Source organism: Netta rufina (assembly GCF_964035555.1).
Source record: "Netta rufina genome assembly, chromosome: 5".
NCBI classification, from domain to species: domain Eukaryota; kingdom Metazoa; phylum Chordata; class Aves; order Anseriformes; family Anatidae; genus Netta; species Netta rufina.
Genome location: NC_140128.1, coordinates 49,898,287 through 49,925,463, shown reverse-complemented (window position 1 = coordinate 49,925,463; position 27,177 = coordinate 49,898,287). Strand labels below are relative to the sequence as shown.

General features: G+C 40.8%; 1 protein-coding gene across 1 annotated transcript; it reads left to right on the top strand.

Annotated features, from left to right (window-relative positions):
- Nucleotides 1-18,670: 18,670 nt before the first annotated feature.
- LOC311210362 (alpha-1-antiproteinase 2-like) lies at nt 18,671-24,013 on the top strand (the record flags this gene model as incomplete). Its single annotated transcript, XM_084288260.1, has 4 exons — nt 18,671-19,310; nt 20,237-20,507; nt 22,397-22,544; nt 23,819-24,013. The coding sequence occupies 4 exons, from the start codon at nt 18,671-18,673 to the stop codon at nt 24,011-24,013; spliced, it is 1,254 nt and encodes a 417-aa protein (XP_084144386.1).
- Between the last annotated feature and the right edge of the window lie 3,164 nt (nt 24,014-27,177).

Here is a 27,177-nt window from a genome sequence, read left to right as displayed (position 1 = left end):
ACTTGGTAATTGGTGTTTATGTCTTGAGCTTCTGACTGGTGGTAGAGCTGGAAAGAGCAAACAGCACCTGCAGGGGAAAGCCTGGTATGAGGGTTTGTAAAGAGTTGCAGCCCTTAACCCCAGCCAGTGCAACGTGGCCACCCTGGGATGGCTGGAAGAGACTACAAGAATTATGAGTTCCTCAGGAAAACAAGCTTTTTGCATGGACAGAACCATGAATGAAGAAAAATCAGATCCTCTCAAGAAGATATTATAGTCAAGAAGGACTTCTGGAGGAAATCCTGAGGCTTGGAGACCTAAAAGGTAGAGAGAGATTTGGAGGGAACAGTTCGTTTCCTTCTTCCAAATGCCTGCTATTAATCATTTGACATAACAGTCACTCAAGAAGCAATGAAGGATGTTCCTACCCAGTGAAAATGAGCTACCACACTGAACAACTCACTAAAAGCAGCTTCTTTCAATTCTGAAACTCTTGTAGCCCACAAACCTTGATTTGAGAAGCAAGGAAAAACGTGCCATGTTCAACCTTCTCTGCACTGGCTAATGATAAAATCAGATTTGCCCATTTCCTCTCAGTGGAAAAGATCCACCAGCCAATGCTGATCACCTCCCATGTTTTATGTATAGGACGTATACAAATATACATATATGCATGTATGTATGTATGTGTTATGTTTCAGGTCTAAGGACAAGATGCACCACTGAAAAAAGCTATAAGTAATGTACTTTAGACACCACAACTTCCACACTGCACTTCATCATCTCATGGGCAAGCTATTGTTTCTTGTTGGTTTTCTTCCATTTCTGTATTACTTACTGGAAATCCCCCCTTCTTCCTGTACTGGTTTTGCAAATGTGAATTTAACTTAACTGTATTGAGAAAACAGAGCAAATAACTGTACATTTCACCCTGTTAGATCATCTTCTTCTGCTTAAGTTATCCGAGTCCAAAAGACACAGAGTCTCCTTTGATTGACTGAAGCGGCTAATTTCCACCCCAGACCTGGGACCAGCTGCTGTCTCACAGCCGTCAATGTTGTTGTCCTCAAACACACCTGAAAAAGTAGGAAAATAAATAAATAAATAAATAAATAAAAACAAACACAGAAATCAAACATATTTCCCAAGAGCAATGCTATTAGCAATATTTCATAGAAATTGATTACCAGAATTTTCCATGTATCATTTCTGTCATCCATTCTTTGTGCTTTCATATGATTTTCAATCACTACAAGCAGGACTCAGCCACTGCTGCAATGCCTGCACGTGAGGTAGAGCCTTTCCCTCCAGATGCAGGTTGGCACCTGTTCCCAATCCTCCACACCCTTCCCTAATCCTCATGGGTCTCATCCCCAGATCTGCCCCTGAGTGAATCAAACAGCATTCCAGATCAGTGTTAACTACCAGCTTCAAATTTGTCTTTCAAATAAAAAGCATTGTCAGAAAACCATTTTTCATTTTCTCAGTAAAAGAGCCAAAAGGTTCTCCAAGTGATCTGCATGTTTATCTGACCCCAGCTGAAAAGCTGTGCATTACTTACTGGGGGAATTGTGCTGAGAGTCTGACAAAATTTAGAAGCTTTTAAAGTACTTTTCTAGTTCAAAAACTGACAAAATTAAATGCTTTACTTTTTCATCTAAAAACTACTCTGGAATAAATTATTCGTAGATTCAGCACGGGCTTTGGGAGTTGCTTTGAGCAACCTGAAACAATAAGTTTGGAAGAAGGAGAATTTCACCCTATCCAAGGCTCCTCACTCTTCACTGTGCAGCTGACCTCCAAGTAGACGGTCCCTTGGCTTTTGTGGAAAAGCAACACAGACAATATCTATGTTGTTTGCCGATTCTCAGGAATGATTATCTGTCACTGATCTCGTTAATATTTATGATAAAGCCAGGGTGTACAACATTGTTTGCTGTCCTGTAAAATTAGCAAACAAGCTGTAATCAATGAAAGCTAAAAGAGAAGCTAAATCAATGATGAATTTACACAACTGACTGTTAGGTACTAGAAAACACAGAAGTTAATGTGACATTGACAAATGGGTCTCAAGTGCCCCTGTGCAGATATTCTGATTTACTATCTTTACATTTACCTGGGGAGGAACCTTGAAAAAAGGCTGGATATTGCTTTTGTCAGGTATATAACTCTCTTAGACTGGTGGTTTTTTTTTGCAGCTTGCATTCATACTACTTACAGTTAAAACTTCGTGTCATGTTGGAAAGACAAAAGCCATGGGCTGCACAGGTAGCTGATACTTTGGCAGAAGAATACACACAACAGCAGAACTGGACTTGTTCATCATGATGTGTGACCATCACAAAGATACAGATCAGATCAATGAAATACATGCATCAATCAAACAATATTTTCTGAAACATTTTCTTCTCCCCTTCAGTATTTTCTCTGCTTTTGCAGTATTAGCATCAGTGAGAGATCTACCATGCTGAGCTTAGAACCAAAAGGCTTTGCCTTCAATTTGCCAGAGAGCAGAGGAAAAGGAGATGGGCAAAAGCTTGTGTTGTCTCATTAAGATGCTAAAGTATTCAGAAAATGCCCTCACAAAGTTAAATAAATAAAATGTCATGTTCACAGAGAAGTGGTTGCAGCTGCTACAGACGTGATAGATGTTAAAGAAGCAGAAGCTTTCTCTAATGACCTTTGTCACTTTACAACGATCAAGAAGCAGATCAGTAACTGAAAAGCAGAAAATTCAGGAGAAAATCTCTAATGGAGCTAAAGGTTTTGATTCCGCAGACATCGTAATAATTCTTCTCAACAACATTTTTCTGAATCTGAGGAAGCACAAAGCAAGAACAACAGGTGCAGACCTGCTAGGCCTTCCTCATCCATGTCTCCCAGCTCTCCCAGGCTCACTCCCAGCACCTCTAGGGTGCCAGGGAGGTCCTGGGGACACCTTAAGATGCTCCCTCCTGCCCAGCAGCATGTGCTGTGAGCAAGGCTCCACCCTGAAGGAAGGTACCTTCTTCCTGGAGCTTGTGGCCTCTCCTGACCTAGCACTTGGAGCCTTAAGAGTAGAGCCGGAAAAATGCTGAGAGCCTCCCAAACCAGGAAGGTGTGCCTTACCCTCCAGAGATATCAGTCTGAGGCTTTTCAGAGAGAAGGAACATGCAGTTTTCAGCAGCAACATAGTGAATACTGATGAGTGTTTGTGAACAAATGAGTGTAAACACTCTTTCTCTGAGAAGTGTGGGTCTTCTGAAGCACGTGTTTGTCAGAGACATTGTGCAGTAACTAGATATCTTTGCCAATTTTATTTTATCATTTGCAGCAAAGTCTTAAGGGTACTTCTAAATAAATACAATTCAAAGACATTAAAGTGTGAATTCAATGGGTATATGAGTCTGAGCTCTACTGATGTTAGAAATACCATAAATCTACGTAGAACTTTTGGAAATTTTCTCCTCCCAAAAGTGGCAAATTTCTAATGCTACTTAAAGTCTTAACATTTGCCTAAAGATGGTTGAAGCAGGAAAATTTTTCCTGAGGAATGGCATCTGGAATTCTAATGGCTGTTCACCTATATAAAAGCAATTCAGTGCAAACATAAAAAAAAAAAAAAAAAAAAAAAAAAAAAAACACCAAAAAAAACAAACAAAACAAACAAACAAACAAAGCTTGTAAAGACGGAATTATGTTATTTTTAAAATGTTGAAAAATTCATTTAGAAGGTGTTGAAGAGTACATGGACATTCCACTGTCATATTCACACAACAAGACCCAGCAGGGGGGTTTCACTGGGACTTCCCAAAAGCATTCATAATGCACCATCACCATGGAGATTTTAGGGCTTTATTGCATAGAATCATCATAATTATAACTGTTTTGTTATATACTACATATTTAGCTGTATCTATTATTTAACATCTGCTACAAAAGAAAAAAAAAACAACAAACAAAAAAAAAACCTACAAATGTTCCTGTCAGTACTTATGGTGAGAAGAAAACAATGTAGAATACACACAAAAATAATGATAAATTATTATTTAAATATAAGATCATTATAAATTGTAGCTGCTTTATTCTTTTCAGAATGTCCCAGTATTTTTGATAGTGTAGAAAACATTCCACAATGGAGAAGCCCCATTAGGAAAACAGATTTCAGGCTTATATTATCCTACCAAATACAGCAACATAATCTCCAAACACAGACTACGTGCTGAAAAATACCAAAGTACAAGTGAAAAAGATTTAAGTTGAAACCTTCTCTCCAGCAAAAACACACTTTCTTTTTTATCAAAATGTATATTTTCAGTGGCTATGGGTATCAGCTGGCAAAAACTTCACTTGGGAAAATCAAAACCAAACATTTTCTCTGGTATCAGAGTATCATCTCTGGTATCTGGTATCATCTGGCAGCATATTTTGGCCTCCATATGACCAAGTGTAGTGCCTCCTGAGAGCTGTGGTACCCACATGAGCAATTCCACCCCCTTGAACTGTGCTGCTGGGCTAGAGCAGCTTCCTTTGGCCTTTCTAAGGACAGGTTGTCTCTGAACACCAGGATAAACCACAGACAAGCTGAAACACAGATGGGAAGTAGATACCCCCAGGAAAGCCTACACAGCTCAAGCTGAAATAAAACTTGCTCGGGCTGTGCAAAGCAAAACTCAATTTCCTGTTCTGGGATAGATTGTGTCTTTTTTTTCAATATACACTGCTGAAACAAAATATACATTCCTGATTCTTCTTTCAGTTTTCACTCTAGAGAAAAAATGTGAAAAGCTGACATTTTGTCCTCTTTGGAGATTAAACAAATATCTAAACACTGAAAAAATAAACTGCCTTCTGACTAACCCTGCAGTTGGTAGAAGCCAAGTGGAGAAAAGCTCTGCTACACTCCCTGAGGAAGAGAATTTTTCTGTGGATCGTGAAATAACTGTGTTATCTGCGGGAGGACAATGTGTTATGAACACTTTGTGAAGGTGATCAGCTGCTGGGCCCTCCTCTGAGGTTATCTTCCCAGGAAATGCCATCAGGTTTTTCAGTGCTGATAAAGTACAAATGAAGAGAGGGGATAGAAGATAACCTGCCTGAAAAAGTGCTGAGTTATGGGGGAAAAAAAATCACAACAATTAACTCTTCTGGTTGATATTATCTGGTTGATATTATAGATGGGCATAAAATACTGAATTATGCAATGCAGTTTATTCTTCCTTTGCCTGGAGGACTAAGCAATAAAACAAGCAAGCAAACAAACAAATAAATAAAATGGTCAGAAATGTGGGATGCATTTAGGTCAGGATTAACAGACTCGATTGCCATCAGTGTTTTCTTGTACTTGGTGTGGGTTACAGAGCATCAGGGTAGGAACTGGCTCTCCTCTGGGTGATGCTGGATAGGGAAATGCCTTCCAGGATCTGCCAACACTGGAAGACACCTGGTCCTATAGGAAACTTCCCCAGAACACGTCTCAGGTAGACAGCCAGTCCTCAGCATGAAGTGGTTTACTGTCTGCCATTAAATAGGTCTGCATTAATGCTGTGCACACTAAAGAAAGTGGATGAAATAAAAATAAATTTGGGAAAAAGAATAAATCTGCATTCCCCTTTGCTGAAACCCCCTTAGAGAGATATTCTTTTTTTATTTATCACTTCTCTACTAGGAAAAATCTTATGAACTGTGCGGAAATGTTATAGATGCTATTATTCAGTTGTCAGGCACCATTATTTATGTTTTCGATAAGTGTTCGCTCTGAACTTTTTTATACTAAATTTCACTGAAACTATTCCCTTCTTTCACTCTGAACCTTGCTACCTTTCTCTCCATTCTCTCCCACATGTGCTTGTGTACTTTTTTGTTGGTTTAACAGAATACAACAGAGTATTTTGAACTTGAAGCTAGGGGCAGAGAGAGATAACTTTCATCAGTAACAGTATCTCTAGAGCAGATGGGTGTTTATGTAGTGTGTGTAAACTGACATTCATTCATAAATATAAGAAAGTGAAACAATACGTGTGCCAAAATCTTCACTCAGTTACCCTAATTACACACACAAGTGCCAGACACTGCCACCACTCTCCTTATTAATACAAACGGTAGTTTTTTGTGGTCATCAATAGAGATCTTGTGTAATGCTTGCACACATGTATGCAAAGTATTTTCTAATATTTTTTAAAAGTACAGTCACTTAAATGCTTTAATATTTATTATAGGGTACTTTTTCTGAGCAGTGGCAAATGTCTGTGTAGCCCAAGATTGTCCAATTTGCATGAGCTAATGGACCTGCTCAGAAAAATTAATGGGACCCAAGCATTCACCAAAATACCCCATATTTATTTGGAATTACTGGGAGGTGATACTGTAACATTCCAAGAAGGAGAACAATGCCTCATTGTACCTATGTGCCTGATATATTTTGGGAAGGGTCAATACACACAAGACATTTCATCATCGCAGACCAAAGAACATTTTCCTTTCCTTTCCTTTCCTTTCCTTTCCTTTCCTTTCCTTTCCTTTCCTTTCCTTTCCTTTCCTTTCCTTTCCTTTCCTTTCCTTTCCTTTCCTTTCCTTTCCTTTCCTTTCCTTTCCTTTCCTTTCCTTTCCTTTCCTTTCCTTTCCTTTCCTTTCCTTTCCTTTCCTTCCCTTTCCTTCCCTTTCCTTCCCTTTCCTTCCCTTTCCTTCCCTTTCCTTCCCTTTCCTTCCCTTTCCTTCCCTTTCCTTCCCTTTCCTTCCCTTTCCCTTTCCCTTTCCCTTTCCCTTTCCCTTTCCCTTTCCCTTTCCCTTTCCCTTTCCCTTTCCCTTTCCCTTTCCCTTTCCCTTTCCCTTTCCCTTTCCCTTTCCCTTTCCCTTTCCCTTTCCCTTTCCCTTTCCCTTTCCCTTTCCCTTTCCCTTTCCCTTTCCTTTCCATCTTTTTATTTTTCTTTTCTCCCTGCTTCACTTTACTTCACTTCTCAAGAATAAGGTAATAACACATCTTTCCTAGCTCAGAACCTTCATATCTTTCAGAGACAACTGCACTCTCCTGCTCTGTTCAGGCCTTGGTGTGAGCACCAGCACAGCTCCCACTCTGCTCTTCTGTGCCTACGCGTTGCACAGCAACATCCCCTGGGGCACTTGTGTTAGAGCAAGGACAGACAGTTTGCCAGTCATGAAACAAGATTTACTTTATTTTTCTCTTTTTTTAAATAATGACAAAAACTAGGAAGTATGCCTGCTATCTGGCTTTCAAGAATTTCCAATGGTGTGTGGTCTTTCTGCAGTCTTTCCACAACAGTACTGGGAGACATCTTCCTGTATGAAGAATGAAAAAACAGTCCTTTTTACTCAATGAAAGGCATTCATGATTTACCTGTTCAGGAGACAATACCTTTATGAACAGTTTATATCTACAAGTACTCTCCATAAACCAGTTCCATCAGCAGGACCAGTTCCCCCCCGGGTACAATTGATCATCCTCTGCCTCCCTCTGTCGATGGGCCGACCAGCAGCACCCTTGACCTGGGGAAGCAGTAAATCCTTTGGATAACTACATACCTGGCAATGCATATTGTTTACCTCTGATGCATTGATTACAGTGGGTAAGTAAAGCATTTTGACATCAACAACAGGAGCTGTATTTCCACAGTGGTTAATCTGTTACTAATTAAAAAACTTCAGTTGGAGTGCTCAACACTGCCAGCATTGATTGTAATGAGTTCTACATAAACAGACACAACTTTGTCTTTATCCTTGTGTGTGATTCCTATTCAAGCAGTAATCTGAGAAAGTGGAGAGAAATGGTGTGTGTGTATGCAGGGGTCACCGTCACACAAATCTCCCTCCATTTACAGCTTTTCCCACTTCCCCACCCTGGGTATGGACACCTCATAGCCTCTCTGTACCCTCTCTGAGCTTGCCAGGTCCCTCTAAGTCCCTGTGAAGGAGCAGAGGAAGCTTTATGCTTCTAAGTAAAACCAAGCCAAAAGAAGAAAAAAAAGGCAATAAATTTTCAGAAAACTGGAAAAGGATAAAAAATATTTTTCTTAAAAAAGAAAAAAAAAAGAGAAAAAAAAAAAAAAAAAAGAAGAGTTAGGAAATTATAGGCCACTGAGTCCAACTCCAATTCTTGGAAAAATGTTGGAAATATTAGTAAAAATAAAAACCATGGTAAGCATCAAGGGAAAAAAAAATAGCAAGGAAAAAAAAAAAAAAAAAAACAAAACACAAGATGACAAAACAGAAATGGTTTTGTCAAAACTGAACCACATCAGTCCAACCTAATCCCCTCCAATGGCAGAGTAACAAGCCTTGTCATTAGCAAATAGTTGAGCTAAAGTACAGCTTAGCTAAGCAATTGCTAGGTTATATTTAGGTTTAGTAAGGCGTTATTGTCTTCCATAACATGCACTTGTATAAGGTACAGAAAATATGCGCTGTAAGATCAGTGTGAGATTGAAAACTATTTTCCAAGTTTCTAGTGATCCAGAGTTAAGGAGAAATCAGGCCTCTTGAGGGCATGTCTGGGTTCTGGTGGTTCAATACTTCCTTTATCTGCCCCCATCTCTGGCCAAATAGCAGAGCACAGCCACTGTAGTCCTGGCATTTCCTAACTGCAGGAGTTTACATTTATTGTGTCCCACCAAGGAGCCTGGTGTGTGACAGCCCATTAAAGAGACTCAGATTTTACCACTGCAGTAGCCTATAATACCTTTTTCTGGGTTGTATAATACCTGATAATCACTACAGATGGTGGATGGGGCAAAAATTGACATTCTCAGGAAAGAGGAGACAGTGCAAACACTGGTAAGATCAGCCCAACAAGGAGATCATGGTAAATTTCTAAGGTTTAAAACAAGCCAAAGAATAAGCTAGTCTTCATTCTGCTGGGACAGGTATTTCTGTAAGTGGACAGACTCCAATTTCCTAGCCTTTTGAGAGAGATCTAGAGACATCTTGGCAGAGGTGACATGCTTTTTAAAGAGGAGTTTTAAAGAAGAAGGTGTTTCTATAGGGCATGTGCAGACCTTAAAAGTTGGCACCCCCTGGTTTTAAATCTCTTACAAACCATTGATCTCACAGCATAGGGCAAGAGGTCTGCAGAAATTTCAAATCTGCAAAAACCTGTGGCTTTCCTTTGTCCAAATAACCAACTGTGATCAAAATGAAGATGTAACACTGAGTGTGTTCAGACCACATCATTTTAGAGTGCAGAAGCAACAGTTTCCATGAGTCTTTCTCTTCCCTACAGTTCTCAAGTGCAAATAACTGCAAACAGACACAGAGAAACAAAATTTGCTCAGATAAAAGTGGAAAACTGTCAACATTTGTTCTCAGACCCACTCACATATATTGTTTATTCATGGCACAAGAAAGCAGAACACACAGATAATAAAAAAATGCAAATGTACAAAACAAATTAAAATACATTTGAACATTTTCCAGACTCTGTTCTTTTCTGCAAAAGATCGGTAATCAGAGACAGCTCTTCCCACCACAACCACACAATTTCTTCTTTGGAGATGCTTTGTCTGTCCCTAGCTTAGATTGTAAAGAGTCAGAACTGTTGAGCCACCCGCAGGCATGTTTCTTGCACAGCTCTAAGGAAGCAAATGGAGTTAAATAAGGAATTTTTCCAACTGCTTAAAGGTCCCACAGAGGATACATGTAAAAAAATTACATCTAAATGGACATATGCAAAGGAAAATGGCAGTACCAAGTGTTTCTTTGACAGCAACTGACTTCTGATCTTGAAATAGTCCATTCAAGTTTGCTTTTTCCAAGGCTCACCATTTTCTCTCCTCCCCTACCACCTAAGCTTTTAAAAAGCGTATCACCAGCAGATCTTAATTACAGTCAGGTCCAGAGAAACGAAGGCAGCTGCATGGATCCCTTCTGAGGTCACAATTTTTGCTGTGGACTTCCAAAGTCTCTGAGGAGAAAAGCGTTGCCTGAGCTCAGCGACATCACAGAGGAATGTGTGCCACCTGCCGCGGCTATGGCATGTGGGGAGCGGGACAGATGGCCCACCAGATTTGTTTGTTCCCACTGTGAATGCTGTGTGCTGTGCCCTGGCAGAGGCTGTGCCTGGGAGCTGACTGCTTGCCTTGTGCTGGCTCTGCCAGGGCATGCTGGAGGATGAGGAAGGTGACACCTTCCTGAGTGTTTCAGGGAAAAGCCTCTGAGGTCATGTGGTGAGAAGCAAAGACATCTCTCTGCAGGGTAAGGTGCAAACAGGGATTCCTGAGAGCTGGATTTCAGTCTTTTTGATTAGCAACAAAAGATAACGTAGGTTTGAAGGCACTTCTGGATGTCATCCAATCCCATCACCTGCTCACAGCAGCGCCAGCTTGGAAATTGGATAAGGTTGCTCAGGGCCATGTCCAGACAGGTTTTGGACATCTCCAAGGACAGTAATTTCACAGCCTCAGAGAGCAACCTGTCCTCACGTATGACCACCCTCCCTGTGAACATTATTTTCCTTATATCTGATTTGCATTTCCTTTTCTGCAACTTGCATTCCCTGCCACACAAACCACCAATGCGCACCCATTGTTCCATCTTCTCTCTAACTTCACTCGTTACATAGGGTGGGACAACAGGTACAGCATCCCCCATCACCACCTCTTCTCCAGGCTGAAAAAGCCTTGGTCTCCCAGCCCCTCCCACCTCATGCTGAGCTCCAGCCTCCTGACCAAGCTAAATTAAATCTGAGCAAAGACTCCTCCTAAAAGTAACAGTCGAGCTCCTGGCCTCGTCTAAGATACATCTCTTTTCATCGCGTCAGTATTAGCAGCTCTGAGCACATGGAAAGCTGGACCAATTAATCAGGAAAACAGGTCTTTTTCCTGGCAGAGGGGAGGGCACTAAAAGCACACTAAAAGACAGCAGGAACACTGGAGGATGAGACACCTCTGGCAGAAGCAGCCTGCACTTAGGTGAGGTTAAAGCAATTGCAAACCCATAGCCTGAGAGGAGGACAAAGCAGACTGATGAAAATTAAGAGTCTCCTAGGGACCCAGAGGGGCTTTACTGCATAGCAGAATGAAACTGATCCTAGAGAGAAATAAAGGGTAAACACTTGCTGTGCTGACCTGTGGGACAGGCAGAGCTATGTGTGTGCTCCTTTATTGGGGCTGGAAATAATATCAGTGGGCCACAGCACCCTGGAATGCTCAGGGACCTCCTGCATGGGGCTGGCAGGAGGTAAGACAAGAGTACAGCATGCAACAGAGGAAAGTCCAACTTAAAGGTGAAGATCTGCCAGGTCTTTGCTTGGAAGGACCCTTGATACAGCTGTACCTTCTGTGTATTGGCACTGCAAGTAACTTCTTGCAGGAGGTCACTTCTGAGCTGTTTGTGTAACCAAGAGTGCCTTTCCCCTTGAATCACAGTGAGAGACAGCTCTGCAAATTAAATGTAGCCTGCCAGCAGAGAGAAGGATACTGCCTTCACCAGCTCCAGAATGACATTTAATCTCAGCAGTGTGGTAGGAGGGACTCATGTGCTCTTTATACTCCAGAGGGCATCACCCGAACAACAACCAATTGTGGTTTGAAATGGCTTTCAGGGTAATTAGTTAAATATTTAAAAAAGATTAAAGTATTTCTCCGCCAGAGAAGCAAACATACAGTTTTTCTAATTTAAATAATTAATTTATTTTGGACTACAGCCAGCCTGTTTCCAAGGGAATGCATGCTGGATGGCTTTTGTTAATGTTGCCAATTTACTGAAGATGAAATAGTGTTATTAAGATCTTGCAATAACAATATTAAAATAAACAAACAAATAAACAAAAAGAAAGAAACCAAAACAAAATAAAAATAAATAAATAAATAAATAAAAAACATTGGGGTTCAAAGTAATAAGATGTCTAATGTAGAGTACTGATAGTTTGATCCAGAGCAAATGGAAGAACTCCTAACAGCACTTTCATTAAGGACTTGTCTTTCAAAATATCAGAGGAGTGGTCCATTGCCTGGAAAAAAAAAAAAAAAGAAAAAAAAAAGTGCAAATGCAAGTTCATATGCAACATATTTTGTTATCGAATATTGAAACAGGGTCTCAGCACATTTCAGGATTATTTACACAATTGGATGAAACTCCTATATACATGAGGGAAAACAAATCAGCTATCACATTGCAGATAACATTGGAGATTGGTATGGATTAGATTTTATTCATTTTCCCTCTTGCACACTCATACAAAAGTCAGCAGGTAGAGAACACATTCCACTGCAAGACTAACCTGTTCTTAAATGAAGTCATATTAAGTCAGTTGTTTTTTTCTTCACATTTCTCAGTACCTTTACTCATAGCTGCACTTCTTTGTCTGGAATTGTGTTCTCATTTGTCTCTTGGTGCATGTGATTATTCGCCTTCAGTCTGTACGTGCTCTAGGTGAGGCTTTGTATCTTCAGAGGCTGTTTTCGTTTGTTATTTTAAAAAGCCTACAAGTGCCCATCTGCTTTTTTCCAGCTGGTAAACAATTCAAACAAATATTCTAGTAGCCTGGATCCAATCTCATACTGAACTGCTGTGCCTACCTTTGCATGGGTGAGAGGAATAGAAGCAAAGGAGAGAAGCCTGGAAAGAAAGAATTTGTAGCAGCTCCCACAGCCAAGCAAAATGTAAAGCCTTGCTTCAACACATCACCTGCAAAGAAAAACCCCAATCTCCCCAGAAGATTCAGTGATGCTTTCTTTAAGCAGCAATTACTGCTGCAACCCCCTGCCTCCCGAGGGGATGCTCCTGTGGGCTGGCAGCTGACCGCATAGGTCCAACCTTCACGTATAAGCATGCTCTGGCATACAGGCCTGATGCTTCCAAGTCTGTAACTTGGTAGTAACTTCACGATGAGCCAGCACAGAGCACAGTGCAGCTGTTTGTCTGTCCACACATCACTGCCTGCCAGGTCACATCTGTCCAGGTCCCAGCAGTGTGTCTGGCTGAGACACACTGGGTACCACTGGCCCCAGAGTACCCACCTCTGCTATCACATCTCCATCCCTACAGCAGCTCTCAGCCACTGCGAGCACCAGTGCTACTGCTTTGCTTTTAAGTTTACTAGTGAAGTTCCCAGCAACTGTCCCTTATTAACAGCAATGGAGATAATTGAGAGATATTGGATAATTTAAAACAAATACGCCAAATAAAACCTATTAAAAGTCTGGTGTAGAGGAGGCAGGATGTTTCTGTGCAAAATACTGAGATGAGATCTAGCTGCAGCATGCATCCAGCTGTCTTTTCCAGGGGCTTTTGTCTAGTATATGTATGTGTTTAATTTTACTCATTTCAGTAGTTCTAATGTACCTAGTCAGGCTGTTTACACAAGTTAATGATGCATGTGAAGTATTTGCTAGAGCAAGGGGCTGGATTCCCAGCAGGAGATTGTGCAGAAATGCAGGAGGACTCTTATGACTGTTGTAAGCAATGACAGGGCTAGGCCGTGCATATACAGCAAAAATCAGGTGCCTCCCCCCAAAAATTGTCTTCACTGTTTGCTCTCCACCATTCCTAAAGTAATAACACTTGTCTGCCCTGGTTAATGTTTTCTAGAGGACGCTTTGCTTTCATAACGCTATTTAACAGTATAAATAAGAGAGGGAGCAGCAGGGTAGTCCTGGTGAAGACAGCAGGATCCTTGGAAGCTGCTGTAAGTAGTGATTTTTTTGTTTCCTATGGAGACTTCAGACGTGTATCCTCCTGTTGCATGCAATTGATTTTAAGCCTTTCCTAGGGTTGTACCTTATACTGAAATCTGTCTTAGCAATTGTTCTAGTGATAAAGAGGCTTATTTGGTCAGCTGGATACAAAGCACACAGGCACCACATTTAGGCATGGAGTTGCCTGCATGTTGCTAGATGGCTGGCAAGAAGAATAAGAATGTAAAAACCAGAGTGGGGTGTCTAGTCATCTTGCAGAGAAGCAAGGTGACCTCTGAAGACAACAAAACATAAGCACCTAAAGGAGAGATACCTCCTGCTCTTTCCTGCTAGAGGGAACAGGCTCCACTCCATCCAGAACCTGAGGATGGGTGCCCGGACACTGATGCCTTGGTAATCCTTTTTGAGTTATTCTGCTGATTTCTATATTCAAGGCCTACAAGAAATATCTTTGCTAGGGAATGGGATATCTGAGGTCTGCTTCCCTTTTAGACGAGACATCTCCTTGTTGCTCTAACAACCAGATTACAGGAAAACTGAGAAAGAAACAAGGAAAAGGTATTCTCCACACACTCAGGTTATGTGAGATCACAGTGAGGCCAACATGTAACATTCACGCACCCAGAGACTGGGTAGTGATCAAGTGCACATGGGAAAGTAGAAACTGGGAACCCAGTCTGATCTGTTCTAGGGACAGTTTGTGCTTTGTGCTGAAAAGAAATCACCTCTGTCTCATCTGACCTTCCTAACCACTGCAGTGGTCCTTTTTTTAAAAAAATCTTTTTATTCTCTGGCCTCAGTGATACTTCATCCGTGAGTGTGTGCAGCAACTCAGGTCCAACAGAAAATACCAGAAATGCCCTGGTAGCAGACTGAAAGCTCATGCTCACCTGTTTCCATGTAGAAGAGGCCTAGAAGTGGGTGATGCGCTTCCTGGGTGAGCTCTTTGGTGCTCAGCTGTCTTGCAGAAGATAGATGACACTGAGAACAGCTGATTTGAGTCCTTCTCTTCCTTTCTCCCAAGGTTTCTTTGGACATATTGGTCTTGTTCAAGAAAAAATGGCTAAGGGTTCAATGTTTTAAGGAAGTTCCTAGAAGTTTCAACCAAAAGTCTGGCAGGGAAGTTTACTCCATGCAAGGAAAAGCAACACACCCACGTACAGTCACATGCATTTTTAAGAATATTGTAAACTTGGCTTCCATGTTTCTATTGCAAAAGGAATTACTTTTAATGAAATGGTCACAGTGACTGGATTCTTTTCATAACCTGATACCCTTGGCTTGTGCTGGCAGCCTTCTCAGGGGCCTCCAGCAAGCACAGAGGCATCAAACTGTGAATCACATAAGTAAATGTCTAGCTGATCAGTATGGAAAAGTCCCTGAACATGCCAAGGCACATACTATGAAGTACCCAGAGAGCTTTCAGGCCAGCCAGGAAAGCACATACTTGTTTGTGGTGCTCCTGTGAGTAGGCAGTCCTGGACAGAAGGTTTCTGAGATTGTTTTCTCACACACAAGTGTGACTAGTCATCTTTCTTTTGTGACATTTTGTGTGCTTGGGTTGTTTCTGTCTCTTCTTTGGATTGGCCCTGAGTAGAAGAGAGTAGTTCAGCAGACACCAGTGGTGGTGGTGGAGTCATGTCTTGATGTGCCTGGTGCTCCCAGAGTGCAGCTTTCAGGAAAGACATTTCTCAGATTTCCTCACTTAGAATCAATCAAGAGGGAAGCAGCACCATCTGGTGAGCAAAGATCTTTTCTATTTCATGCTTGCATGTGTTTTTGAGTACTGCAAATGTTCATGATTAAAATGACATTACAGGTGAGGACCCCTTGTAGGAGAGGCATGGGATAAATATTCATCTCCTGGCCAATTACATGGGATTCTAAAGTCAGAAAATTATATTCAGAAACATCTCTCCAAATAATCAAGACACAAATCAGCCCTCAAATGGACAATTTTTTGATATCCACAAAGAATCAGGTTCTGTCAGTTGGAAAATTTAGTCTAGCTCTGCTACAGGTCTTTTGGTGGAATTCTTTTAGGGTAACCTCAGCCTATCAGTTTTCTCCATTTTCTTTGTAGGACAGAGTGTCCAAAAAAGTACTGCTATTCCGGGTGGCACAGTACGGAAGATTGTAATTTATTCAACATGTAATATATATTCAACAAATCTTATCACTAAATCTATTACAGGTAAATTGCTTGAAACATCACTAACCTCCAGGTGTTGGCATGTTCTTGTGCCATTGTCTGTTTTGATTTAAAGCTCTTCATAAAAGAAACCTTTTCTTGAATACCACAAAGATATTGTCATTGCTTGACATGGTTTAAAAAAAAAAAAAAAAAAAAAGCAGAGAAACTAGTTTTCTTCCAGGCTATTCAACAAGTCAATGTAAATTTGGAATTACAATGGAAGAGTTCTTCACTTCTATTCCCATGTTTGTGGGCAATCTGACAGATTGCCTCTTAGCAAACTGTTCTTCTGGGGATGGTATAAGTCTTAAGATAGGCAGCTTTCTTCAAAATTAGCTTCTTCAGATAGGGAACACTCTAAGGGCTTTTTCGCACAGGATCCATCTCTTTGTTTGTTTTTGTTTTGTTTTTTAATTGTTAGCAAATATGCTTTGTAAGAAAATGCCTCAATCATGGAGATTGCCTGAGAATCTGCACCTTCTGTTTCATATGGAAACAGTCTCTGTTTACAATTTATCACACTGTTAAGTTATCAGGTTTATCACCTGCAAACCTAGCAGCCACAGTAACATAAACTAGAATAGTAAATATTAAGTACCTTTATTCTTTGAAGAATAACCTAGTAGAGTCAGACACATCCATCTTCAAGGCTTAAACAAAACACACACAAAAGGGACCTCTACAAACTGCAGCTGCTGAGTCTTTCATAATCTCATGATTTTAAAATCAACCACTACCAAGATTTTTGTGAGGGCTGACTCATAAGTCTCAAATGTTCGTGATTGGCCAGTACTGAGTAACAGATGGATGATTCAGATTCAGATTGTATTTAATTATCTGTGAATTCAGAGCTGTAATAAAATGAAATTAATTCCATGAAAGTTCATAAATCAAACACAAAAAGCAAATATGTCATAAATACATAGAGGAAAAAATATAGGGAAAAAAATCCTCAGAAAATTGTAATCAGTATTTTACAAAGCTACTGTAAAACCATTCTACATCCATTAGCTATAATTTTGAGGCCAGGTCAGTTAAATTCTACATCTACTCTGCATTCCAAATAAATATAAACTTGCATTGCAATGTATATATAGAAAATTCCATCTATATTGTGTTTTGTTATAGTTATGAAATGTGATGAGATAGGGAACAGGTGATGACTTATGCTTCATTCTTTTGTATTCATATTATTCTTAATAAATTATGACTGCAGCTGAGTAAATAATTCACGGTGAATAATTTATCCAGAGGCAGATTCTGAATCAGACTGCTGGATACGTGGAAATAGATCAGGTTCAGATTTAATGCTTTTGCCTGCAAGTTGATTTCTTTTCAAAGTCTGACTAATACATTGGATCTCTGATAGATGATTTTAAATATTCAGAACAGTTCTCATGTTAAGTTAGAAGGGGACAGATATATTGAGCAGTATCATTTCAATGTCAAAATCAGAGAAGACCAAAATATAATTTAAAGCTACAGTGCACAGCAATTGAAAATGTAGTTATTGAGAGCCCTTATGGTTCTTCCATTTGTCAATAACACAGTAGGTGTTATTGCAAGCAGGCCTGTTTTTAGAAATACTTGTATCAGACATGTAATTGTTTGAATGCTTGATTATAGCTCAAAAATGTTTTGTCATTCTTATGCAAGTCTAATTGTAACTGGATATTCAAATACTAATAAAAATTGCTTCCTCTGATGTTATGGAGAAATCAGGACCACGATCATAGCCCTTTCTGACCACAGTCTTTCAAGCTGAATCATGCCAGAACAGAGAAGTGCAATTAGTTTAATACGTCTCTCCTTGCACAAGTTTTAACAAATCTAGTTCATTATCTCCACAAACTCATTGCAAGTCTCTCACTACTTCTTTGTGTTAGATTGCTCAGAAATGTGGCCTGCTGTGACTCCACGTTTCCAATGTCCAATTATAAGAGCTGATATAGTGTCAGCTCTGCAAAGGAATGTAGATACCACAGCCAAGAGAAATAGGTTAAGATAAATGTATTGCCCTTTGACCAGCAGAGCATCTGATAAAAATAAGGCCTTGTTTTTGTTGGTGTCATTGACTTCTTTTGCTGGGCTGAAAATGAATTGACTCCAATGGTTTGGTTTGTCTACTAAGAGACAAAATGTTACTTCAGGTTCTTATTTAAAGTGTCACATTATTTTTATTCAGAAAACAAACAAACAAACAAAAACAACAAACAAACAAACAAACAAAAAAAACACACATATTCCTTAGATTTGGTTTGCTATTGAAGAACAGTCACCATCACTTGTCTTCTCTTGAAATAGAGGGCCTTATCAATCTGAACAAAAGTTTATTTAAAAATCCCCTCCATGTCTGTTTGCTCAAATTCTGTTTGTATGTAGCTACTGATTGCTGCCCACTTGCATGAATTTCCTCTTTCTTCCCTTACTCACAAAACATCCAGAGTTGCTCTGTGATGCTTTTTACAGGAAGTATCTTAGACCATTAATGTCAAAAGCACAGTGGTATTGCAGCCCTCCGGTGGTTGCCATGGTATGTTTTCTGGTGGGATATACTCTGTTCTCTGGCCTGCTGAGGGTGCTGTATATTCAGCTAATCTACACCAAATTTGGCCTTTGTGGATGTATAGGGTAGGGCCAGAAGAAAAAGTTGTGGGAGATTTGCCAGGAGGCCTGTAGAAGTAATAATAATAATAATAATAATTAAAAAAAAAAAAAAAAAAAAAACTGGCAAGAGGTGTTTTTTTAGAGGAAATTGAGGACAAGAGAAAGACACAAGAACTTTTGTTCAGAATAACCATATATACGTGATTTATGTATTTACCCTAGTAATTGATTCTCTTTTTCCTCCATAGGATTTTAATGCAAGAAGATGAAGACCAACTTTTATGTATATTTGCTACTGGCTGGGCTTTACACTGTTGCCCCTGGTCAGCTTGTTACCAGCCACCATGATCCAAATGAACCTAAAGACCATGTGCATTATGCAGGGGAAGCAATCGCTTGCCTCAAACTAGTGCCAAGCAATGCTGACTTCGCATTTCATTTTTTTAACAAGGTTACACTCGAGGAGCCTAATAAGAACATTTTCTTCTCTCCTGTAAGCATCTCCACTGCCTTTGCAATGCTGGCCCTAGGGGCTAGGTCAACCACACAGACTCAGATCCTGGAAGGACTCGCCTTCAACCTTACAGAGATTCAGGAGAAAGAGATACATGAAGGCTTTCACAACCTCATCCACATGCTGAGCCATCCTGAGAGCGGGGTCCAGCTCAACATGGGGAGTGCTATCTTTCTAACGGAAAAGCTGAAACCACTAAAAAAGTTTTTAGATGATGCCAAAACTTTGTATCAGCTGGAGACTTTAACCACCAACTTTAACAATCCCACAGAGGCCGAGAAGCAGATCAATGATTATATAGAGAAGAAAACACATGGGAAAATTACTAATTTGGTCAAGGAAATGGATCCACAGACTGTAATGCTCCTAGCTACCTTTGTTTTCTTTAGAGGTAAGTCCTGTAGTATTCAGGTTCATGTCATTCTTCTAATCAAATGATCTCTTCAGCTCATCTGCCACCTTTGGAAAATGTTCCAGCAGAAATTTGAAATGCTCTTTGCTGGGACAGAAGCCCCTCACAGCATGCTGCAGACAGGTAGAGCAGCAGGGCCCTGCTCAGCACCAGAGGTGGCAGGAGAGCCTGCAGGCTCAGCTCTACCCATAGCAGACAGGAAGTTCTGCTCCAAGACACAGCCTCCATGTAGCTTCAGCTCACTTTCATGGGTTTAGTCATAGCTCCAATTGCCCCACATTCTCTTAGTTTTCACCGAAGGAACTGAGATGAACACATGACCTATTCCTTTAAAAGCATCTCTTTAAAAGTGTGCATGATTCAATGGCCTAATTTACTATACGCTACATAATCCTATTTTTTCCTATTGGATTCCTTGAAATGTATACACATTAACATATTTATATACAGAAGAAGCCTGTGATGAGCAGAAGAGGGCATTTTAACAAAGCGGAAACAGTGCATTTCTGATGTGGGTTTGATGATGTGCCTGACACACCAACACTTAGATATGAGATCCTACATTAATCTTATCTATAGATTGAGGCTCGTGATTAAAGTCAATAAAAATTAAATGCATACAGTATATGAACACACAAATGATGTCATGTAAGCCCTTAAATGACAACTCATGGAAAGGCCACTTAGATCACCCAAGGAAAAAAAGTAATGGAACCTAATACACATTCTTGATTGATCGGGTAAAAGATTCTTTCCTTACTGTGGCATGCATATTAAAATGGTAAGTTTGAAAATTGTAAATTTAGCAATTGGAGGAATAGGTGAGTATAATTAGTTATATAAAATTCCATTTATGATGGGATGAGACGTGGTATATTCAGTTGCATTTTATCTCTCTATATCAGGCAACTGGGAAAAGCCTTTTAAACCAGAGAACACTGAAGAAAGAGAGTTCTTTGTGGATGCTGAAACTACTGTGAAAGTCCCTATGATGTACCAGACAGGCAGATTTGACTTGTATTTTGATATGGAGCTGTCTTGCACCGTGGTACGTCTTCATTATAATGGAAGTGCTACAGCATTTCTAGTCTTACCAGCAAAAGGGAAAATGAAGCGGTTAGAGCAAGCACTGGTCAAGGAAACCATCCGGGAATGGTCAGACCATCTACTCCAGAGGTAATCTGCCAGTCATTTGCAGTGGCACCTAGATTAATAGTCTATTTTCTTTTTTAGGAATGCAAATACTACAGGCTTGCTGATTCTGGGAACTGAGTGGGTTATTTTTGGCTTGTGCATCCTAGTTGTAAAAATCTTGCAGCTGGTTGGTATTTAACTATTCTCTTGTTGATGCTTGAGTGACTTTCTGCTTCCCCCGCTAAGGCGGAGATCATCCTGATCAGGTCTCAGGAGTACCAAATAGCAATCCCATCTTGGGGTTTCTAAAACTGACAGAGTGAGAGGGTGGCAATTCTAAGACAAATCCCCTATACTGAGGTTTCAGCTAACGTGTTTTACCTCACATATGTCACTGACACACTGTGACTCAGACGTATGTCTAAACCCTAAATAAACCATAACTTAGGCAGTTTTTATTAATGCATACATACGTAATATGTCCTACACAAATATCTTCCTTACAAGGGCCAGGGCAGCACACAGTGGTTGTTATAACAGGATGGTGATTAATTACTAGTGCCCTGATTTTCTGGCATTTTGTTTTTGAAACTATAAAAATCTAATGAGGTTCTGTTAGCTCCTACCACTGAAACTAACATCAGCTAACACGTTTTACAACCTTGTTTGTCTGGGAGGGAAGAGATCTAAGCACCAGCAGATGAGTAATATCAAGTTAATACGTGCCTAATTTACAAAGCTCTGCCCTGATTCACAACTAACAAGGCTTTGGAGTTCACACCCATGATTCTTGGTGCATCATTACAGAAACGCCGCCACAGTTAATAAAGACATAGTGGGCAGCAAATTGGATATGAGTTAATAATGTGATGCCTCAGCTACGAAAAATGAAAATGTATTCTCAAGTGAAAAATCAGAAAAATCCTTATCTAAATAGATTCTTGTTGCAAGTTCCTTCAAGACCAACATACGAATAAACTCTTCATGTGAGAGGCTGTGAGAACCAGGTGGCAATTTCAGTTCTACTATTACATTGATGGCTGTATTAATAAGCATGGTTCCATCACCTTCTAATGCATGGGGCAATATCATAGAAAGGCAGCAACAGTGGGGTTTGGATTTTGTTCATCCCAAGTTATCCCAGGGAGAGACATCAGAAGATGTGGGTTACCAAAAGGGTAATTCCTGCAGTAGGTGACTAAGAGGCTCTGAGGGTCCTTAGACAGCACATGAAGAGAAATTCAGCAGAAAGTATACTAAGCAGGAGCTGCCCACAAGTAGCCTGGAGGTGGTGTAAATCCCATCAGGAGTAACTTGTAGAATACAGTTTGATGTCTAGAGCAGGACCAAGGATGTTCTGCCTATCTATTCTATCTGCTCCTCACTGTTAAAGGCAGACTCTATCTGCCTTTTTTGTAATTCCATGGCCAGCCCATGGAAAGGAGACAGAAGATGGGGTGCCCAAGGGTACAGGTGGTAGGGCACAGACTCTCCCGTGAACCATGTCACAGGCCACAGCTATGACAAAAGAACTGCTTTGCTTTGAAGTATTGGGGTTTGTCACACGTTTGCCCAAGCAGACCTGTCTGTGCCTACTTCAGGTCCCTCCTTGCTTGAGCAACCTGGGCATCCATCTCTGTGCCTCTTTTTCACTGGCTGTAAAGAGGGCCTCTCATTACTGCCCTCCTTTGCAGGGTACTCTCATATTTGCTAAAGCAAAATGCCTGACAGGTATCAGTAGTAGTAGTATGAATGACAACATCTGTATCACCATGAGAAGGACCAACAATCAGATTAGCACTCTTTGTACATTCATGGCTGGTACAACGCCCTGGCATTTGACACCCATGAGTCACACAGCATTCACACCATCATTTACCTGAGTGAAAGGTCTGTCTTACCACCTTCTGTGTTTCTTTTCTGCCTGACAGCAAAGTGAGACTCTACTTCCCCAAATTTTCCATCTCTGGGAGCTATGAAATAACAAACATCCTTAGCAAGATGGGAATTGTGGATGTGTTCACTGACCGGGCAGATCTCTCTGGCATCACTGGTGCACCGGAGCTGAAGGTTTCTAAAGTAAGTCTGAGGCCACCAGCCCTCTCCTTCCTTTCACAAACACATCCTACCACAGAGAAAGCTACATGTTGTGGTAGCATCCAGAAACACCAACTAAATACAGCTCCCAGCTTCCCAGCTTGCCACAGCCAGGATCACCCTGGCTTCGATCTGTGAGTTTACATCTAAGAGGATTTTGGCCCTTAGTGACATTGAAGATCAGATTAGTTTGCTGCACAACTCTTTTTTCCAAGACCAAGATCAGATGAGATCTCCTGAGGTGTATCTAGAATGTGAGAAAAAAAAAATCAACCCTCAGCTTCTCAGGAGGAGTCACTGGTGCTCCTGGGCACATCAAAGCCCTAACACCCTGAAGACTCAGTTTTGGAGATGCATAGATGGCCTCTCCCATATATGTCTGAAAGCTGGCCGAGAGAGCAAGGCAGCAGCCTGGTCACCCCTCCACCCTGGTTAGAGGCAAGCACAGAGCCCTGCCAGAGCTGGGGACCAGCTGGGCACAGCCACCTGCAGAGCCACCCCTACACCAGGATGAAGAGGAGAAACTGGTAAGAGACAGTAGAAGGCACATGGGGAAGAAAGGTCAGAGAAAATCAATTTAGATAAAAGAACCTCTTTTTGCAATTATTTTTTTTTTTTATTTAATTTTAACTTGGGAGAAAAGAACCTCTTTTTTATGTTTATTTTTATTTTATTTTAACTTGGGAATTCAATAGAACATTGTTTCTAATGGCAGTTTATTTGCCCAAATAATCTCTTTTCCTGCTTTTTAGGTGCCTTCTTTCCTTGCATGTAACAGGGCAAATAAAAGCATTTAACTCAATGCAAGAACATAGTCTGTTATTCTCTTTTTATTTGTCTCAAACAGCACAAGAATCCCTCACACATTTCAGAAACATCTTGTCACACTTCAGTAGAGGGTGTATTTCACTGTGGAACTTAGAAGTGGATTGTCCATTCTTCATCCAGTCTTTGCAACAGAAGACAAATAGCTTGGGACTATTATTATTATTATTAATAATAATAATAATTATTATTATTATTATTATTATTATATAATACAATTAATAATAATAATTTGTTAAAATTTATCTAGCTCTATCCTGGTCCTCATTTAAAACAGTTATGACTACAACAACACTGCTTACACCTCTACTGCCCTACAGATCTGCAGTTGATTCTCCAAAGCAGGGTTGCTTTAAACGGGGTCTGGTTCACCTCTCAGGTGGCTGTTTTCTGCCCAGAATGACTGTGCTCTTTTTTTTTTTTTTTCCTAGGTTGTCCATAAGGCTGCTCTGGATGTTGATGAGAGAGGTACTGAGGCGGCAGCAGCAACTGCTGCTGAAATAATGACCATGTCTCTTCCTCCTGCCATTGAATTCAATCGTCCCTTCCTCATGCTGATTTTTGATAGAGATACAAACAGTACCCTCTTCATAGGAAAAATAGTTAACCCAACTATCACTAGCTGAAGTGACATATGAATTCTTTTTGTTATTACTGATTAAAGAAGTTGTGAAACTGCATGACACCATCTATTTCCATTTGTATGAGCTTAATATACAGTTCTTTCATAGGAAGAATTTTCATTCTATGCTACTGTCGAAAACTAATGGTATTGACCATGACACTTGCTTAGCAGGAAGCAAGAAAAATGTTTTGAATTCATTTAACAAAGAATGACTGTTTTACTTAACTGAAAGACAAGGAAAGACCTGCTAAGATTTGCCAGTATTCAGGGAGAGACATTTGTATTACAATGGAAGATTCCTGCTTAGCAAGTCATTGTCAGCCAGAATAGCATATAAAATGATTAACACTTCTGCAAACAAAGCAGAAGTGGTTGTAATTTATCATAAGTACATAAGAAAGTAAATAAGAGATGCGAAGAGTTGGATCAACAGTACAGGGTAAGGGGAAACTGAAGCTTTGAATGGAGTCAGCACTGGAAACATGAAAAATTGTCTTAAACATGGGGAGATAAATCTCTTTTCTCCACCATAAACCTTTTATCACTTTTAGCATTAATCTAGCAGCAACTCTTCCTGAAAGAGCTTCTTGCTTCTCAGAACAGAGCTAGAGGATCAAATCTGCTCTTCAGCCTGAAGATTTTGAACCAAGTATTGCCAATTCAACAGCCCACGTGGGTGGTTGACTTCTCACACATGTATCCGTCAGTGGCCAAAAGAAGGATGTAGCTGGATGAGCTGGCAAGGTATTTGGACAGCAATTACACAACATGTTGTCAGCTGAGATTTGTAGAAAACACATAATAAGGGTCTAGCAAATTGTAGGTGTTTGAAGTGCCGTCCTTTTATAGCTACCAAGGCAGATCAGTAGATATCACCCCATAAGCAGGTTGCCTGACTCAGGAGATGGTGGCAGCCACCCAGGGCGGACTGAGGGCAGCTTGAAGGCAGGTGGTAACCTCTTTCAGTAGACTTGCCTTGGCAGCAAGTATAAGAGCACAGTTGCCCCTTTTTTTCCTACAGCTGTGTTTTTTTGGAAAGAGATGAAATGGTGTCATGGCATCAGGAATCACAGCAGGAGAGGCTGAATGGCTTGGAAAGCTAACAGTCTCAGTAACATCTTGTGTGGCCTCTGTTAAATAAGAGCAAGGGTGATTTTGTCAGTTTGGTGCATGTGTAAGAAAGAGCAAAGCATGGTCTCCCCTTTACAGTTGAAAGGAAAAACCCCTTTTTGTTCTGTGTTCCTACTAAAAACATCCTGTTAACTGTTACACTTGATATTTGACAGTCTTTTTTACACTAACTACACATAATCTCTGCATTGATAAGTATATGAATAACTCACAAGTATTCATGGCAGGAATCACAGTGAGATGCGTGCACACTACATCATCTTCATGGTTCCTTCCTGCACTCACATTCATCTGTTTGGGTGGCCTTGTGGCCCAACTTGCCCACAGCAATAATTCCTAAGGCAACCCATTTGACTGTACAGGTTTCCCATCTTCCTGAAATACAGCTGCACAGTGCAGTAACAATAAGGCCAATTTTAGCACAGTGCAGCACCAATAAGGCCAGTCTTAGACATTATCATTCTTACAGATAACTGAAATTAAAGAATTTATGTACAGAAAAGCAACAGTAAAACCTTTAGGGATAAGAGAGCTCAATGAGGTCAGGTCTTGCGGTATGTGTCTCTTGAACACCCTGATGTCGTGCCAATTTGCACCAGTTGAAAAACGGATGTATTTGATTTTAGTAGAGAGGTTCATGGTTTACATCAAGAAGTGTGGAAGAAACAGATGTCCCAGATGCACAATTATCTGTGACAGCCACCAGACTAAATATTGCTCCCTCCCTTATAAACCATTTTGGAGATAGATATATGTATATAAATAAAGCATAGTATGAGGAAGGTTGTCCCCATGTGGTTCTGGGAGAGATATGAAGATCAAGACAATCTCTCATATCAGCTAAATCAGCTCTTGCAGGCTGTAAATCTTTCTTCCCACCCTCAATATCTTGGTGCTCTCACAGACATGCACCCATTCAGAAGTAGGATATTGGAATTCTGTTCTTCTCCCATATTCTGAGAAAAATTGACCACAAGGATGTAGGATGGAGGTGCAGGGCAAATGTACTGCCATACAGCACCAGTTCTGTGCAGCACATCTCCTGCGTGATCTCTCTGTGTTTGTAGAAAGTGCTGGGGAGGTTGCAGGCACAGCAGGCAATGCAATGTCTGGGTGCTGGCCGTGGGAAAACAGAGTGGTGGAAACAACGAGTGTCTGCCATCCCCACAGGGGATTTCCTACTAATGCCAGGATCGGCGCTGGGGAGCCGTCTGCCAGACTTGCTTCATCAGGCAACAGTTCCTGGTTTATTGACATCTTGCTGTGATTTTCCACTGCAGGATTTGCCAGAGACAGTGTTGAAGAACAGGCAGGCACCACACTCAGCACAAAAGAGCAGCAGACAGCTTGCTCCCTGCCCACATCCATGCTGCGCTGTTTATGTGGCCTGTCTTCATCTCTCCCCCCATCCACCAAGTCCTACTCTCCAAATCCTGCTCTTAGTTCAGCAAGCATCACCAAACAGATTTTCCCTATTACATTTGCTCTTTGCATTTCCTCTCTGCACCAGCTCTTTTTCACAGCCTCCCACTCCCCCTCCTGCAGACATTTTTCCCTCCCACCGCTGGCACAGTTCCTGTGGGAGGTGGACGCTGCTGGCTCAGCTGGGCAGCTCTTGTTTTCCTCCTCTTCCCAAAACATGGGGAGGGAGGCAACAGGGCCCCTTGCCTCCTGCAAACCATCCCTTGAGCACTCAGAGCAGAGCAAGGAAGACTGGGCAAAAAGGCAGGGCTTCAGGCCACCTCCTTCACCAACCTGCTCCCTATGATATGATGAGCATTGATTGGTTTTCATGAAATAGAGATTCATCTAGGGACAGAGTTCATTAGCTGTTGACACAGCTGGCACATCTGGGGATGGGGCTCGCAGCTGCACTTGTGGTGATCCTGTCTTTTAGTGACCTGACTGGCCTCTAGTGAGTCAGAACTTTCATAGAATCACAGAATCATTCACGTTGGAAAGACCTCTAAGATCATCTAGTATAACCTTTAACCTAGTACTAAAGTCCACCACTAAACTATGCTACTAAGTTCT